Below are 20,394 nucleotides of genomic sequence, written 5' to 3'. Positions count from 1 at the left end.
ATGATGGCTTATTCATCTAATAAGCAATTATGGGCTAATTTTCATTTTTGGGTGAACTATCCCTTTAAGCCTTTAAGTACCAATAGCAGAACCATTTATTTATTTTTATTTCCGCTTTTTGACACGATAATAATTAAATTACATAATAGCATAATAGTAGTTATACTACAACAGTAAAACACATGTAATAATATAATAATAATAATAATTGAAATATATTATTAGATATGATTATTACTCAATTATTATACAAATATTTGTAAAGCATATTATGTACAATAATTTGTATAATATTTGAGTGTATTGTTGTTATTAAATATTCAGAATACATATGTGTTTTACTGTTGGTGTGTAATACTACTGTACAAGATATATTTCAATTTTTTATTATTATCATCGTTATTAGTCAAACCTGTTGGTTCTGCTGTTTTTTTGACACAATAATAATTGCACAGTTATTAGACTACAAAAGTAAAACACTAAAACATTAAACACATTAAAACATCATAATAATAATAATAATGCTGAATATATTTACTTATGAATATACTCATAAGTGTGTGTGTGTGTGTGTGTGTGTGTGTGTGTGTATATATATATATATTTATTAATGTACTATTATTATCAATAATATTTTGTAATATTTTATATTATTTATATTCATAATACATATGATGTGTTTTACTGTTGTAGGCTAATACTGTTGTTCAAAATTATTATCATTATTATTGAAACCGATTATCTCTATTTTCTGCTGTTCACAAACTCCTCAGTATAGTCACTCTGTAAAAGTAAATCAATGAAAGTTATAGTACTTGTTGAACCTGTTATCAAAAGCAGAAAACATTTTGCTTTGGCAATGTACATGCAACACACCAAAACTCCAGGCACGTCGAACGTAACGAACGCTTTGGCCTTTCAGTCGAATCAAGCTGAAATATTGACAGACAGGTTTGTGAAGTCATTTGTGATTTACTGTGTAGCTCTACAGTCTGTATATACAGAGGGAATGTATGTCTCACTGGTGAGTTTTTAGTCCAGGTTGAGTGGTCTCAACGACCGAGAGCATTGATTTGTTGTCTGGCGGTAATTATGCGTGAGTGTTGCAGTGTCCGTGGGGACCGTGTTCATTCTTAAACAAACATTGTTTTTTTTTACGAGACTCACCGGCACATGCGCAATGCCGACTTCTTACGTCATCCTCCCGGAGCTGCTTCCGTGTACAACTGTTGGCGCAAGCTAGATTCAAGTGATTATTACGTTTTGAATATGGATATTTTTCTTACAAAAACGCACCGATTTGCTACAGGAGGCCTTTGTTCATCCCCCGGATCCGTGTGAGGCACTTTTTATTATGGATAGATGCGCTTTATTTCACTTCTTTTGGACTGATGAACTGCAACACCCGCTGACTGCCATTAAACAGCTTGGAAGATCAAAGTAAACTTTTAATATAACTCCGATTGGATTCATCTGAAAGAAGTCATATACGCCTATGATGGCTTATTCATCTAATAAGCAATTATGGGCTAATTTTCATTTTTGGGTGAACTATCCCTTTAAGTATGCAGTAACCAATAGCAGAACCATTTATTTATTTTTATTTCCGCTTTTTGACACGATAATAATTAAATTACATAATAGTAAGACAGTTGTTATACTACAACAGTAAAACACATGTAATAATATAATAATAATAATAATTGAAATATATTATTAGATATGATTATTACTCAATTATTATACAAATATTTGTAAAGCATATTATGTACAATAATTTGTATAATATTTGAGTGTATTGTTGTTATTAAATATTCAGAATACATATGTGTTTTACTGTTGGTGTGTAATACTACTGTACAAGATATATTTCAATTTTTTATTATTATCATCGTTATTAGTCAAACCTGTTGGTTCTGCTGTTTTTTTGACACAATAATAATTGCACAGTTATTAGACTACAAAAGTAAAACACTAAAACATTAAACACATTAAAACATCATAATAATAATAATAATGCTGAATATATTTACTTATGAATATACTCATAAGTGTGTGTGTGTGTGTGTGTGTGTGTGTGAGTCCATAATATCGTTACGTTCACACACAGTACGGTTATTTATGGGAGTGACAACCACGTTCTGTAACTGAACTCACTCCCTTTCAGACTTTCAGCTCCGCCCTGTGTGAACGGAACCGGACTGGACAGCTTGTTTTCTCATAGTGCCAGAGAGCCGCTCTGCTGCACAAACGCGTGTCTGTCTTGTGTTTTGGGTTTTCATGTGTGGTTTCAGTAACTTACAGCGACACGGGTAGGAGCTGTGTGTCGTCTGAAGGTTTTAGATCCAGTCCTGTCAGTTTTATGTCCTACGTGTGACTCGAATGCTCTGCTCTCCACCCAGATATAAAAGCTGCTGTCAGTTAAAGAAGATTTGATGGATGAACTTGCAGCTCGATTTGGACTCTTGTCGTGTCAAAAAGTGAAAAGAAGCTTCAGTTTTATGGACGTCGCCATCTTTGATATTATGTTGGTCACTGTCGCTATGGTTACTGGTATGGAACACGCAACTCTCACAAAAAGGGTTCGTGTACTGTCCAACTTCAGTAGTTCTTCTACAGACATTTTCCATTACACCATACATCATTGTTACTACAGGAAAATTATAATGATTACAGGAATTACAGGCATTATTTTATTTTTTTTATTTTATTTTATTTGCCAAGTGCTATGACAATTACTTAGAAATTTCCATTGGTTGCTGATTAAAATGTACTTATAAATAAATAAATAAATATCTAAATATGTATTGTCCCTGTTATTATTATAAAAAAAGTATTTTAATAAAAAAAAATCATAGGTACCTAATGAAAATTTAATAGTTTACAATTTTATTTCACTTGTACTATTTATTTTATTTTATTTTACTATGATATGACATGATATATTTACATGTAAAAATATATAGATGTGGATTTAATTATATATATATATATTTGGAATTATAATAGGTTCCTGATGAAAATGTGCTTAAAAATATACTACTACTACTAATAATATTGATAATATTTAGTATTAGTAGTAGTATAATACAAATTATGTATATGGAAAAGAAAAAATCATAGCTTCCAAATAAAAAAGTGAAATCACAGTTAAATCACTGTGAGAACTAAACTAAAGTTTGACAGTACCTTAACTATAATCCTGACCCTTCAACTATATTTTCAGGATGTTTATCCAATCAATCAAAGAAATAAATCAGAAGCTATTTATATCTCATTTCTGTGAGCATTTCCTATAGTGATCTTTGTGGCCACACACATCTCTGACAGCCCTGTCAAGACAGAGCAAGACTGTGTAATTGAACAGCGGACATATTCATTAAGACCTCAATGGCAGGTGTGTTTAGAAAAGGGTGTCATTTCTGATTACAGGCCTGTGTGGTGGTGTCCAGCTGGAAAAGATGGCAGCCTGTTGTCAGATCTCATTATTCAGTACGTCCTGCAGAAGTAAGATAGAGGTATAGAGATGAATTGAACAGGGAAGCAGAGAGAAGTGTGTCACAGTTTCTAGCATAACCTGTATGTCAATATCTATTCATTCATGGATTATTTGGCCGCTCGGGCTCCATGTGTTGACAGCTTCACAGTCAGATTGTGGATTAATTCCCCCGTCTACATAATCATATTCATTAGTTAGTGAAAAACTGATCCAAGACCAGCATTCCTTGTCAGAGAGACTAGAAATATATATTTATGTGAAAACAACAGCGACATTAAAGATGTAAATTATCACCTTGGAATTATAAGGTTCCATCTGCCTTTTTTTTTGGTCAAAATTGAGTTATTTACATATTCTTATTCTGTAACAACTTATTTACATCATGTGATGCTTTTTTTTTTTTTTTTTAAGTTGTGTACATTTTGGGACTGATGTATGAAAGAGACTTTTTCCCCATATCCCATATCACTATATGGAATGCAACTTTGAAGCTCAATGTCTCGAAACTGCTCAGAATGCAGATAGAACCTTATAATTCCAAGGTGGCAAAATGTTTAATAAAAAGTTGTATACACCTGGAACACAATTTGGTAAATTAACATGTTAATACGAAATTTAATTAATGTGCCATCACAGTTTATCTGCTGTTTTACAATGATTTCAGTCTTATCCAATCTGAATCTGGGTCAAAAATATCTGTTTTATTACACATTTCTATTATATTATATATATATACACACACACACACACAACTTTTTCCCCATATCCCATATCACTATATGGAATGCAACTTTGAAGCTCAATGTCTCGAAACTGCTCAGAATGCAGATAGAACCTTATAATTCCAAGGTGGCAAAATGTTTAATAAAAAGTTGTATACACCTGGAACACAATTTGGTAAATTAACATGTTAATACGAAATTTAATTAATGTGCCATCACAGTTTATCTGCTGTTTTACAATGATTTCAGTCTTATCCAATCTGAATCTGGGTCAAAAATATCTGTTTTATTACACATTTCTATTATATTATATATATATACACACACACACACACACAAATAATGTGAAAAAAGAATTATACAGTATTTACAGATTAGTTTGACAAGATTAATTTAATTGCATATTTAAGTGTAACTGAATGTGTTATTAAATATGCAATACAATGTGTGTGTGTGTGTGTATATATATATATATATATATATATATATATATATATATATATATTTGTTTTTTTATATATTTGTTCTTTTTTTTAAGTGCACATGTAATTATAACTGAACATGTAACCAAATATGCAATAAAATAAATCAATTTTATTTATTTAATTGCATATGTAATTATAACTGAATATGTCATAAAATATATTTAATTGTTCATTAATTTAATATTTAAAAACAGTTTGCACCACCAAAACTATCTTAACATAACATCATCTAAACTGTATTTATTTTTATTTATTTTTTTTTTAATTGGCTTAGAAATATAAAAATACATTATCTTGGCACAATATTTTAGATTTGTTAAATTATTTATTTTAAAGACATATTTTTAAATATATTTCACATAAAGATACTTTAAATATAAATATTTAATGTAAAATATATAATAATAAAATGATAAATTATTGATTTTCTGACCAAAGTTGGTGGGAAGAGAGTAAGAAAACTGGTGAATGATTTAGACAAAATGGGAAGGCAAAAATCACTCATATTCATGTCTAGAGCTCACACACGCTCATAGTTAGCACTGCATTCTGTTGCTCAACACAAGCACTAATTAGCTTTACTCAAATGTAATGTAAACGGGTAAATCACAGCAGGAAACGGCCTCGGTCTGTGATGATGATCTTAGATTGCTCTGTCTGTCTAATTCTCTGTCTCAGAGAGGGAAAGGTAATATCTCCGGCTTTACTCGCTATCATAATACACCAAATGAACTGGTGATGACAGTCGGTCTTCAGATGGTCTCTCATTTGTACATGGATGTGTGTGTTTAACCATCTTTGTAAATGTGAGGTATTTTTTGCAATGTTCTTTTTCCCTTTGTTTCTTCCGCCAGTCCCTCTAAAGCACTTCAGGTCGGCTCCAGTCCTGTAACTAATATGAATATGATGCATACATGCTCGACGGGAGCTAATTAAACATTGATAGTGTTTCTCGTTCAGAGGGTCATGTGGACTCTCAATCAAAATGGCAGCTCTAATTGCGTTCTGTGGGATTAGATAATGGATGCCGTTCCCTGCTCCGCTTGTCCTCCGCCAGCTGCTGGAGTGCCATAGATCGCTGCCTCTAGTATTTTCAATTATTTTGAAGTTGGCAACATCTGTGGATGAAGTTTCTAGAAAGTTAGACATTTGTAGCAGACATAAGTTCAATAATTTGTTCTTTTGGTACAGGGATTTTTATTTATTTAATTATTTTTTTGGACATGTATCATAGCACTACCAGGTAATTTCAAATGTTCACTTTAAGTCAGGTTTGTTTGGTTATTTTTTTATTTTTTTATGTATTTATTTATTTAGATTAATAAAAATAATTAATTGAGTAAGTTATTAAATATGCAATCAAATAAATTATTTGTGTTATTTTACATATTTAATTGCCACAAAATGCCATTAAATTTATTTCAATAACTATTTAACTGCACATGAAATGTGTAATTATAGTATGTCATTAAATATATGTAATTATTTTAATGTAATTGCCTATGTAATTATGCCTAAATAATAATAATAATTATTATTATTGTAATAGTTATAATATTTATAATAATTAATTAGATATGAATATGTGCAAGTCATATATTAATTGTAACATATATGCAGTATATATATATAGAGAGAGAGAGAGAGAGAGAGAGATAGATAGATAAATATATATTAAATTATGATAATTATATATTAATATGTAATTATATGAGTATGTAATTAATATTAATCATTATAATATGTCATTATTAATTATATTGATACTTATATATTATAGTTGTTAACATTCAATTACATATTCATATAATTACATATGCAATTATTGAATATTTAGTTACATATATATGGTGCTGTGTAGAGGAAATTTGAGGAATATTTTCTATATGGTTGCTGTACTATTCATTTGAAGTAAAAGTTGACAGAGTTTAAATGTTGATTTTATAATGCTAGTTCTGCTCTGAAGCAATACATGCCCTTAGGTTACATATGTGTTTATGGAGCTTACAGATGGATAATTGAATGCACTGAATTTTACATCAAGTGCAGTTTATTTTAGCTGCATTCATTTTGGAAATCGGACAAACAGAATTTCACATTAACTTCGGCCTCAAGTCAAACACTTTTTTTTTTAAACGGTAGGATGAGACAGGTTTACTGTGGTATAAATGATTACTGTTTTTGCTGTGGTGACTTATTTGCTACTAGTTTTCCCTTACTTTTCATTCATATGTTTGTTCACATTTTCATCTGATAGACTGTCTTTTTATAATGATTGCAGTTGTATAACTTTATCGAATAATTTGGTATTAGAATCATTTATCAGGTTATTTTAGTATCATTGTCAATATATTTTCATATTTTCCATTTTCGTGTTAATTTTAGTTAAAGTTTTAGTAATCTTGTTGTGTTTTTGTCTTTTTTAATTGTCATTTTGTTTTTCCAAATATGTCTGTAGTTTTAATTAATTTATATTTCAGTTTTAGTTATTTCAGTACATCATAAATGAACATGAGAAATGTTGCCTTGGCAACTAGCTGAATATGTTTTTTTTTTTGTTAACTATAATAACCCTGATTAGAATTAGAAGGTCATCACTCAGATTGGTGAGTTTATTTTCCAGAGTGTTTGAATGGAGAGCTTCTCTTAACTGTCTTGTTTCTCTGTCTCTAGTAATGAAGAACGATTGCAGCAAATCAGGAATCAGCTTCAGCAGGTGAGACCAGCTCCATCCTACGACGACCTGACAGCCCGAAGACGACCGGAGTACGACCCTTCACGAGTGAGTGCATGTGTGCTTGCTTGCTTTCTTTCTTTCTTTCTTTCTTTCTTTCTTTCTTTCTTTCTTTCTTTCTTTCTTTCTTTCTTCCTGGCTGCTTTCTCAGGCACTGATTCAAAGCTCAGATTATCGGGGTTCATCTCGCGGTGTGTTTGTGGCCAGATCTAAAGTACTCGGACTAATCTGTTCATCTACTTAGACTCAGCAGGGATCTGCTCACTGCACAGCACTGTTTTCCTGTTCACTGGAATAACCATTATAATGTGATTTTATTTTTTTTTGTCTTTAACACTACAAACCCAATGTCATATTTCCTGAGCTACCACATAATTATAAAAGGTTATGATCCTCCTTTAATTTCTTTCACTTCAGTCAGAAAATAATTAAAAAAAATTTAAGTGTTTCAAGCCCAGATTTGTACTTTAAGTGCCACTTTCAAAAGTACTGTCAGCCATTATTGTGTTAAAATGAAATTGTGTTCATCTGTGAATTCCTTTGCAACTTTGAGAACTTCAAACTCAACTTTGAGTTTCTCTTTCACCCTTTAATCATGTCGGTTTCTTTTCTGATCTGCCCTGCAAACTATATCACAACCTCTTATTTCCATATATCCCCACCTTTCTTTTTCAACCCCTTTGTATATTTTTTTGGAGGAGTTTTGCTGTAAAATTGAAGGCTTGCAATATTCGTGGTATGGTCTCCTGCATGCACACTGTATGAAGCCAGATGTATTTTAGATCCTGATGTTGTCTAGTTAGCATGTTCTCTAGGTAGTAGTTTGTGTGTGTGTGTGTCTGCGTCGCCCAGAGCTTCAAGTGATCTGACCCGTCCCTTGACATCCTGCTTCTACACGCCATACCGCTGGGCACACATGCAAATTCAGCTGCAATAATCCTCCTAGCTTCCTGTCGTGTTTATTCATCCGTATGACAACAGCACATCTTAGTATCATCTTGGTCTTAATGTGCAAACCGAGGGCTGTTTATCAGCAGAAACTCCCAGCACCAGACACATCTCGCTTAATAAATAACTAAAACAGGATTAATAAATAACTCTTTGGATCATTAAGAAAGCAAGATATGCGCATCTCGCCGTCTGATCCATGCATTTGTCTTGTCTGGTGGCCCCCTCCCATTGCATTATGGGAGTCTGTCATTCATGCTGATGATGCTCAGGGATGAGTGTTTCATTAGCGCTCTCTTTATGGTCATAAATATAAGACAAAGGCAAGATTTTCCACAGCGATAGCTGTAGATATTTTAATATTCTCTAGAATTAATTCAACTAGAGTAGTAAAGCCAAAACAATAGACAATTGCATTTTTTTTTTTTATTTATTCTTTCTAAATATGAATCATGATAATCATATTTAAAGGAATAGTTAAACTATATTTAACTGCTCTCTTAAAGGGATAGTTTACCCCAAATTAAAATGCTGTCATCATTTACTTGCCCTCATGTTGCTCCAAACAAGTCTTATTTTAGTATTATTTATATTTAATATTATATTTTCATTTTTAGTTTAATATTTGATTTTTTAAATTTTTTATATATATTTCTATATAGTTGAGTTTTTTGATATTTTATTTCAGTACTTTTTAGCTTATTTCAGTTAGCTGCCAAGACAACATTTCTAATTATCATTGAAGTTTAAGTTTTTCAATTACCAAAAGCATTTTTTTATAATTTTAGTTAACAATAAAAATAAGCTTTTTTTTTTGTCCGTACAATGACAGTCATTGGGGTCCAACTGTTGTTTAGATCCCAACGTCCTTCAAAATATCATCTTCTGTGTTCCACAGACAAAAGAAAGTCACACAGGTTTGGCGCAATAAAGTAAATGAGGATAAAATGTCCATTTTTGGAGTGAACACTTGCTCTGCTTGCTACCTTTCAACAGTTTCTGCACTCTCTTGCCCCCTTTTGTAAAAATGAAATAATAAATGACAAATGGGGCATCCAACATGTTGTTATGAAAACGAGACCATGTGAGACATGCGATTTATTATGCATGAAAGACAGCAAGAAAATATGAATAAAAATCTGCTGAAACAGTAGGAAAAGAAGGGGGAAAAGCAAGACAGAATCACAGAAATGACAAAATTGTACAATTTTGCACAAATCCCTCCTAGAAATCACAAGGTTTGAAAATGGCAAGGGTGACAGTCATCTGTTCTCTTCTGGGCCACTTTAAAACAAAAGCTCAATCTAAATTGAAACTAAGGCTTTTTTCAGAAGCACTTATCGGAGCCCTGAACTCTGTCATTTCAGCGCCCGGAGCCATGCTCCCGTCCACCCAGATGTCCAGCACTTCATTTTCCAGAGATTAAAGGTTGTGTCCAGGGCTCGGCAAAGTTTGCAATTATAGTTTATATGATTACACACATCTGCTGGAAAAGCCAACTTCATTGAGACTTTCCAGAAACGACTGAGTCAGAAAATAGAAGCTCTGGTTTTGTAAGGAAAGTGACGTATCCAGTGTCCGATGTTTCTTGCACAAAACACTTTTGTCTGAATTGTTTGTTAAAGTTCCCCTATTATGCCATTTCGAATATTGCCTTTCATGCAGTGTGTAATGTAGCTGTATGTGAATGTAAATGATCTGCAAAGTTGTAAAGCACGATAAATAAAGTTATTGTCTCCCAAAAGAAAGAATCGACTCTGAACAGCCTAAACAAGTCGTTAGTAGTTCGAATCCCACTTCCGTGATGGCTACACATCACAGGGGAACACATTTGCATAATGCCCGATTATGTAATATGTTTGCCGGCCACTTGACCCGCCCTCAAACACTATAGCTTGTTCGTGTGGTTAACATCATGTCGAGAAGACGCTGTGTCCTAAGCTGTGAAAGTAAATTATTTTATTTTCACATCCGAAAGATGAGGCTGCAAAATAGGCCTGGGCGATAAAACGGTATCGATAATTATCGACGGTAAACCTTCTTCGATAACGATAGAAAAAATGTTCGATATAGCGCATGATATAGGCACATGCTATGAGTGACGCACACACAAACACGAACACATGCTGAAATGAGTGCTGTGCCTGCTTGTGATGAGGAGATAAAGAATGAATATTAGTCGAATTTAAATTAAACATTTGCAATGTTAGGTGTGCATCAGGGAGTGTCATCAGTGAACATCATGTCGAGAAGACGCTGTGTCCTAAGCTGTGAAAGTAAATTATTTTATTTTCACATCCGAAAGATGAGGCTGCAAAATAGGCCTGGGCGATAAAACGGTATCGATAATTATCGACGGTAAACCTTCTTCGATAACGATAGAAAAAATGTTCGATATAGCGCATGATATAGGCACATGCTATGAGTGACGCACACACAAACACGAACACATGCTGAAATGAGTGCTGTGCCTGCTTGTGATGAGGAGATAAAGAATGAATATTAGTCGAATTTAAATTAAACATTTGCAATGTTAGGTGTGCATCAGGGAGTGTCATCAGTGGCGCGTGAGATGCGGTGATGATGTAAGTGACGTTGTTGCATTTTAATGTTTTGTTAGTCTAGCCCACGAGACACTCCGCTGCTGCGTTATTCATTCAAAATATTAGAGAAATATAGAAGCTCAATGCGGAGAAGATCTTGATTAAGTTAAAACCGAAACCAAGCCATTCAGAACGCATATTCAGCGTATTTTTTTAGTCTGACAAATATGACTGCTGCACTCGCGTCTCACAAGAGATGTATAGAAAGCCATGCAAAGTTATAGTTTAAACTTTTAGAAAACACGTCACAAATTTGTGGAAGTTTATTTCTTTTCACTGCGTCTCATATGTTTTAAATGCAATCTGTGTGAATGGCACTTCGGCTTCTTGGATTAAGCAATGCATAAATACATGATGCTGTTTTGTTCATAATTGTTTATGCAATTTACGAAATTATATTTGATTTGTATGAGTTAATTTAGACGTAATGCACGTTTTTATAGAGTTACTTCCTTGCGTTGACAAATTTTATAGAGTTACTTCCTTGCGTTGACATAATGTGCTGCATTATTTTGTTCATTGCGCCCTCCTGTGGCCTCGGGAAACAAGCCAAAAGTTTCCTCAAGACCTATTTAATCTGCATATAAAACATTAGAAATTAGATATTTGTTTAATTTTTATTTTGTGTTTGATTGTTAAAACAAAAAAATATGTGGTGGTTGTCTCAATAAATTGGATTAATTTAAAAATACAGTGGTTAAATATTAAGAATTAAAAATTCTATTGCTCTTTGTTTTAAAAAAGGTAATAAAAAATGTCAATAATTATCAATACCGAACGATATAAAACATTATATCGTTGATACATTTTTTTAGCTATATCGCCCAGCCCTAAATGGGCGTATCGTTTCTGACACGCACTGAACGTGGTAGACCAATCAGAGCAGAGTAGGCTCACGGAAATAATTATTTATTATATTAATGTTGATGGGTTTGCAATTTAGTGCATTCAGTTTTGATGCACTAATGCAAATTGACATCACAGTTGCTGTAATTAACAGAGTAGTGATTAATAATAGTTTTACTATTATTGATATTGCATTCCTTTTGAACTTTAAGGATTATATTAGGCTTGAATAACTTGTCATTACAAATCTGTATGAATAATGTTACGCTACGTAAATCTACCCTTATTCAGCCAATGTAAACTATGGTCAGCATTAAACATATTTCATTAGACTCTGTCGCAGTACTTTTTGGAATGGTCAACAAAATACCATTCTTTTTTTTTCCTTCCATTGAAAATCATGCACTTTCATGAAACATTGTGAATGTCGTAATTAAATCAGTCTTTGGAATTTTTTAAGAATTTTGGAATTTTTTAAGAAGTTAATACTTTTATACAAAAAGGATTAATTACATTAAATTGATTAAACATGACAGTAAAAACACTAGAAACTATTTTAAATTGTAATATTTTAGAATATTGCTTTTTTATTACTTTATTTTTTATCAAATAAATGCAGCCTTTGTGTTTATAAGAAATTTTCAAAAAACATTTAAAAAAATCTTACTGACCCCAAACTTTTGAATTTGTATTATTATTATTATTATTTTATTATTATTATTATTTATAATCAGTGAATATAAGTTAATAGTTTTCTATTGAACTTTTTTTTTGTCACTTGCAATGCGTCATTGAATTGAAATGAAATATCCAGTCTAGTACCTTCATCACTGTCGGTTTGCTTATACTTTTTGGCTTTGGTAATGTTGTGATTTATCTTGGAGGCGGTTTTAATGATGACTGTAGAAGAGCAGCCCTAGTATAAAGGTTTTAACAATGTTCGTATAATACATGAAGACATTTCTTCATTGAGAAGTGGCAGTTTACTTGGAAATAGATAAATGAATAGGTGAAATGAATAAAAGAAAGACAAATGGTTGCTGACAGAATAACAGAAGAAATGGAGAAGGACGTTCAGGCCAACATAAGGACTAGCATGTGGCGTAGACGCGCACACACACAGATGCACACGCACACAAACACAGCAGGGACTGTGGGCTATGATTCATTAACAACAGAAGAATTTAATTGGATTACAGACTGGTTTTCATAGACCTTGAGTCTGTCTGCAGTGTGTGTGTGTGTGTGTGTGTGTGTGTGTGTGTGTGTGTCTGTCTGTGCTTCAGAACTCATCTAAGATCTCATACCGCATAAGCAGGAACAAACCAGTAGAGAATTGGTGAGCAATGCTGGGAATAATTATGAATTCCTCATTAGTGGTGTTTGCTAAGGCAAGCATCCCTTCTATTATTGCTCATACTTAGGGTTAGTGATTTAAACAAACCTCTGAATGTCTGCGCCATGGACAGAAGATTGTGTTCTTACTTTTCTAAATGATCAGTGTTACAGATTTGCCTATAAGGAGGGGCCTGAACGGTATCTAGGGAACTGATTATTATAGAGATTTTGGGTTGGGCAGTTCTGACTTGGCCCAGTAAGCAACCACACAGGACAACCTAGCAACTAGCTAGAATACAATATCAACCACTTACCCAAAACCCTAGCAACCACCCAGAATATCCTAACAACCACCTAGAATGCCCTAGCAGCCACCCAGAACACCCTAGGAATCAGAGAAAATCATAGCAATCATAGAAAACACCCAGGCAATTACATAGAAGACCATATCAACCACTTACCAACACCCTAGCAATCACCTAAACACCCTAGCAACCACCCAGAATGCTCTAGTAACCACATATAACACCCTAGGAACCACATAGAATGACTTAGCAACCACCCAGAACACCTTAGCAACCACCTGTTAACACACTAACAATCATAGAAAACACCCTGGCAACCACCTATAAACACCCAGGCAGTCAACTATTAATGCACTAGCAAACACCCAGAATGTTCTTAAAAACACCTATTAACACCCTAGCAACCACCCAGATCAACCATCTGCTAACGCCCTAGCTACTATTTAAAACACCCTAGCAACCACCCGGAACATCATAGCAACCACCTAGAGCATCCAAAAGAGCACCCTAGCAACCAACAAACAACATTGAATGTCCTAGGAACCACCTAGAATATTTTAACAACCACACAGATTATCCTAGTGATCACATAAAACGTTCAAGCAACCACCTATTAGCACCCTAGCAACCGCCTGTTAACACCCTATCTAAAACACCCTAGCAACCACCCAGAATATCCAAACAACCACTCAAAACATCCTAGCTATCACCTAGAACGCCTCAGAAACCACCAGAATGCCTAATCCCACCTATGAACACCCTGACAACTATCTAAACCACTCTAGCAACCACCTGGAATATCCAAACAATCACTCAAAACATCCTAGCGATCGCCTAGAATGCCATGTAAACCACCCTGAATGCCCTAGCAACCATACAGAATATCTTAACAACCCACAACAACCTAGTAACTACATAGAACATCCTAGCAATCACCTAGCACACCCTAGAAACCACCCAGAATTACTTTTTTTTTTTTTTCAACCCTAGCATCTTGGTTGCAATCTATGCCATTTTGTGTTTGTCATTTAAAGGTTTAGTGTGTCATTTCTCCAACACTAGTCTGTCAGACACGTTTTCTAGACCTATATTTGGGAGATGAAGTTGGGGTTGGAGAAAGTTGAAAAAATGACACTTCTCCTTTTAAAAAACGCTTATATTGGCCAATAACAATATGATCACAGATACATCGCACATCCCTCTTTACAAGTCATGCTCATACTTTCAAGCTGACATGAGACCAGTGGATCCAGAACAAAATGAGAAAAGCAGCTTGCAGTGACAGAGAGGAAACAGGGTAGATGCAGAGAATGAAAGAAAAGAGACAGAAGGAGAGAGAGAGAAGATGGAAAATTAAGACGGTTGTCATTCTGATTGTTATCCTCACTTCCTTGCAACATAACAGCTTGAGACGAGCACCCTGGCCCTGTCAGGTCTAATTAAGCCAGCATCTGCATCTCCAAATGCACGCGCCCACTTGACGGGCAGCCGTGACGGCCAAATGTAAAAAGATTGAGTGACAGCGACTAGGTGGCTCTCCACAGAACCGACAAATAATCCCAAATCCTTAAACCAGGTGCCTGACATGTCAAAACATATCAACATGAGCTCACGGAGACAGATTAAGAGTGAAGGAAAGCGAGAAAAGCAGAGATGGACAAGAAACAACAGGCCTTTACTCATCTTTGGTCTAGAGAGCAGGTCACACCTTCTCTGGGAGGTCAGACACGAGAGTTGCAGGAAGACCAAATCATATCACAGGGCCATAGCCTTTGTTTGAGAGCAGGAAACTGTGGTCAGGAATCTGAATGAAGCCACTAAAACAATAAGAGAAGAGTGGTGGGTGGGAGGTTGTCATTGCGAGACCTCAGGGGAGAAATGAGCAAGGACAGAATAATAACCATGTCCCAAATTCTTTATTGGGTCTTTAAAATGTTTTGCACTTTGGTGGAGGATTATGGCAATTTAGGAGTAAACAGTAGCTGTTTCATAAAAAAAGCTTTTAATACAGTTTTCACTTCCCTAACATTTTCTTTTTTTCTTTTTATACAGTTAGACTTTTCACTGTTTGCATCACAGACTGTTAAGCCCTGTTCACACCAAGAACGATAACTATAAAGATAACGATATTAGCGTCCACATCAGCGAACGATATTGTCTGTTTATTCTAAGCACACATGCGTCTGCCGCTTTAAACTCTTGAGCTCGTTACAACAGGATGGATTCTGATTGGCTGTCAGTGTTTTATCGTTCATCACCGGGAAAAAAATCGTTTTGAAAGTGATCACAACGATATCGTTCCTCTGTATCGTTATCGTTATAGTTGTGGTGTGGACTCTGCTATTCTTTTATATTGAGAACGATTTTTAGAACTATATCTTTATCGTTATCTTTATAGTTATCGTGCTTGGTGTGAACGGGTATTAGTATTAGTGGTGGGACCTTACCACGAATCTTTCTGCAGGTTACATATTAATACCAGCAGGCGTTGACAAGTGTCTCATGGCTCATTCATTCAACCAATTTGTTCAAATACACCAAATCATTCAGGAATTAAACAAGTCTTTATTAGTGAGTCACTGAATCACTCACCTGATTTGCTAAAAAAAACACTGAATCATTAAGAAATTAAACAAGTCTTTATGAGTGAGTCACTGAATCACTCACCTGATTTACTCAAAAACACTGAATCATTCAGGAATGAAGTAAGTGATGTTTTTATGAGTGAGTCATTGAGTCACTCACTGATTCTTTCTTAAACACTGATTCTGATTCATTGAATCACTCAACCAATTCATTCTAAAATGCAGATTCATTCAGGAAATTATTAATTGAATCACTCAACTGATTTGCTCAAAAACTCAGTCATTCAGGAATGAAGCAACCATCTAAAACACACTAGCAATCACCTATTAATGTCCTATCAACAATCTGAAATACCCTATCAACCACCCAGAATATCCAAAACACCAACTGCCTGGAAACCACCCAAAACAAGTTAGTAACCGACTAGTAATACCCTAGCAACCACCTTTCAATGCCCTAGCAACCATCTAAAACACCCTAGCCTAGCAATCACCCAGAACATCCTAGTAACCACCTATTAACATCCTAGAACCCCACTATTCATGTCCTAGCAGTTACCCAGAACATACTAGTAACCACATAGAACATCCTAGCAACCATGTACAACACCATAGAAACCACCATAGGGACACATATCACTCAGTACTAGATGGCAAAAGCAGCTGTCTTTCAGTGGGTTGAGCTCGATACATGAGGAGGTCATGACCAGCCTCCTACAGCCTTGTGTCTAAATTACCCTCTCAAAATGGTTCCACCATCTGCTGCTAACAAGCCTGGGCCATCTGGGCGGCATAGCCATGGCTTCTCAGGGCATGTTAGAGGGTACTGGGTCATGACAGCACTACATCAAAGATCAGAATACCACACACACCATGACTTTAGAGACTATAGGGAGAGAATCAACAAGCAATGGGATCATGGCATGTTTAGGGCGTGTTTGTTATAGCGTTGAGGTGGAGTCTGGTGAACGCTTTTGCGGAAGTTTTGACAAAATTCCAAAAAGACCAAAAGTAAAGTCTTGCAATGTCTTTAAAGAGTGATGTGAACCAAAACCTTGCCAACTGAATGAGTCCAAACTAAACCAAGATATTGTGCTGATTAGATAATTTGTTGCAATAAAGACTCAATAAATCGGGGCTTTTGAAAATCTGCAACCTTCAAGCGGCTTCACAATATGTTTTGATAAGTGACTTATAACAAAGGAATTTGAATCGCAATTACAGAAAGTATAATTTACTGATTTAAAGATTTGAAAAATTTAGTAGGTAATGGCATTCTGGGAAATGAAGTGATCTTCTATTTGTTTATGTAAATTGAAATGAAAATAAGAATAAGAATACATACATTTAAGTAAAAATGTATTGGTACATTTGTCTTTAAGGACTAAAACTTATAAAGACTTTTTAAACTTAAGAAATGAATGCACAACCGAGGTGTAACACCACCTTCGCTTTGCATCGTGGCCGCATCACCACCATGGGTGTGCATTATTTTCGAATAATTTAACAGCCCGTCATCAATTATTCCACTTGTTAATTTATTCAATATAAATAAGAATACATACATTTAAGTAAAAATGTATGGGTACATTTGTCTTTAAGGACTAAAACTTATAAAGACTTTTTAAACTTAAGAAATGAATGCACAACCGAGGTGTAACACCACCTTCGCTTTGCATCGTGGCCGCATCACCACCATGGGTGTGCATTATTTTCGAATAATTTAACAGCCCGTCATCAATTATTCCACTTATACTATGGTTTCCACACCTCACAATGTTGTTCAGATGTTGTATTTAATGATGTTTGTCAGATCTTTGTCCTTTATCCATAAAACGCTATTGCGTGTAGGATTCATTTCTTCCGCATCTCATCCCACACCTCCATTGCTAATTCCAAAACATAATTTTAGACCTAGTAATGGAGGCTTACTCTGATGATGGCATACTAATGTAATTAATAATGAAGATATTAGAGAGAGCTGTTGGAGGCTGTAAGGACCTTTGATATAACTGAAATCGTTTGGCGAAATAACTGAAATCGTTTGGTGAAGTGATATGGACATGAAATGCGGTCAAGACCTGCCAGGAACTTTGGCCATGCGTTTCCCTAAAAATAATTGCACACCCTAGAATGTCGTCAACCAGTCAGATTCGAGCATTCAACAGCCCCATAGTATAAACTTAATTAAGAACTACACTTATTGCAGGTTTCTTTATTCTACTTCCTTATTTTCAAATTGCATTTTCTGCGTTCTGTTCGCAACCACAATGTAATTCAAATTTGGGAGTTAAATGAAACGAGCTGGAGGAAGAAGCTATATTTTTATTTTTGCATTTGAGAAACTGTGCTCTAATGAAGTGCATGTCTTGTTTTTAATGAGGTGCCAGGCTGTTTTACTTGCTTTTATAGCTGTGGTGTATAAAAAGAAGCATGTCTGGTGAAGTTTTAGCTACACACACACACTCAGCTGAAGTGACGAAGCACAGCTGAGTTTTCAGGGACATTGCTCACAGCTTGAGTTTCTTGTGGCAAACGCTGAGCACAGTTTGTGTTTGTTGAGAAATGTGCTAAACTCGAGTCCTGTTGGAGTCCTACCACAAAACTTCAATCCAGACTAATTCCCTCTGGAATGGAGTTTGACTCTGAGCCCAAATCAATGGAATCTCATTACCAAAAAGAGTAATGATAAAGAACAAAAGTTACTGAGGACTTCAAAATTACTTTTTTCAAGTGAGTGGTAAACTTGACAGATTTGTGTGTAATTTGTGTATGTCCAATAGACGTATAATACACCATTATAGTACATTTTTGTATTTATTTATTTATTAAAGAAATTACAATTTTATTCCGCAAGGATGCATTAAATTGATTAAAAGTGACAGCAAAAACATTTATAATGTTACAAAAGATTTCAGTTTCAAATAAATGCTGTTCTTTTCAACTTTAAGAATTACGGATTCTGCCAAAAAATTTAAGCAGCACAACTTTATTTCAATATTGATAATAATAAGAAATGTTTCTTGAGCAGCAAATTAACATTAGAATGATTTCAAAAGAATCATGTGACACTGAAGACTGGAGTAATGATGCTGAAAATTCAGCTTTGTCATTTTAAATTACATTTTAAAATAGAATCTCCCTGCATCTATACGCATGAGTGGCGTATGCCTATTTGTAAATATTTGCACATTTGTTGTGGTGAATGTTTGCCGTCTCAGTCAAGTTCGATGGCATAACATGCACATTTTCTCAGCATTCACAGCAGAGCACGAGTCCTTCATCTGTCCACACAGCCGTTTTGATCTGATAACAGGACCGCAAAGACTTGATTTTTTTTTGCCAGCCTGGTTGCCATGGTGCCTCAGTGTCCCCCTTTGGTGAGGTTTAGTAGGGTTGAGCAGGTTTTGATGATCCTTTTTGACCCCACAGGGTAAAACTTGGACCACCAAGCCTACCGTGGCAAAGTTTCTTTCTATCAGTTGGACTCAAGCGTCTGGCAGCAGGCCCGTGTCCGCATTCACAGCAGAGCACGAGTCCTTCATCTGTCCACACAGCCGTTTTGATCTGATAACAGGACCGCAAAGACTTGATTTTTTTTGCCAGCCTGGTTGCCATGGTGCCTCAGTGTCCCCCTTTGGTGAGGTTTAGTAGGGTTGAGCAGGTTTTGATGATCCTTTTTGACCCCACAGGGTAAAACTTGGACCACCAAGCCTACCGTGGCAAAGTTTCTTTCTATCAGTTGGACTCAAGCGTCTGGCAGCAGGCCCGTGTCTTGTCCTTTCTGCCTAAAATGCTAATTACCCGGTTAAGATCAATCGCCTGTGCCCGAGATAACATCTGTGGGCAGAGAAGAGAAACACGTGGGTAATGTGGAAGATCCAAAGTCGCTGGAGTCTCTTGTATTTTGTAATTCAGTTCAATTCCATTCAAGTTTATTTGTATAGCGCTTTTTACGATACAAATCGTTGCAAAGCAACTTTACAGAAAATTACGTTTCTACAATATTTAGTAGTAGCTTATCAGTGGTGACTGTCAGTTAATGTACATATGGCAGAAATGTACGGAAAAATCAATTAAAGACGTAATCAAACAGACGAGGAACACTATTTACAGCAGTTATTATATGATGCAATCAAACTTATAGCAAAGTTTGGTAGTTCTGTATGTTGTTTATAACTGGCCCTATGAAAGCAACTAGCTAGCGTTTTAACATCCTCCAACTTTATTGCTTAAAGAATATGCACTATTTCAGATTTGTTTCATAAACAATTTGAAATACTAAAATTACCAGGACTAAAATGTAAATAAATTGAAGCTATATATATA

General features: G+C 34.9%; 1 protein-coding gene across 1 annotated transcript in view; it reads left to right on the top strand.

The window, feature by feature from the left end:
• Window positions 1–20,394, top strand: part of LOC107549438 (partitioning defective 3 homolog B-like) — a 186,380-nt gene that overhangs the window by 150,270 nt on the left and 15,716 nt on the right. Inside the window, exon 20 of the mRNA XM_016230506.1 lies at window positions 7,380–7,488. Coding sequence (XP_016085992.1) covers window positions 7,380–7,488 — 109 coding nt within the window. The remainder of the gene's footprint in view (window positions 1–7,379; window positions 7,489–20,394) is intronic.

This window comes from Sinocyclocheilus grahami, unplaced genomic scaffold (genome assembly GCF_001515645.1).
Source record: "Sinocyclocheilus grahami isolate Dianchi unplaced genomic scaffold, SAMN03320097.WGS_v1.1 scaffold372.1, whole genome shotgun sequence".
NCBI classification, from domain to species: Eukaryota; Metazoa; Chordata; class Actinopteri; order Cypriniformes; family Cyprinidae; genus Sinocyclocheilus; species Sinocyclocheilus grahami.
The sequence above is the reverse complement of the archived record's forward strand: the minus strand, read 5'-3'. Positions and strand labels throughout refer to the sequence as shown.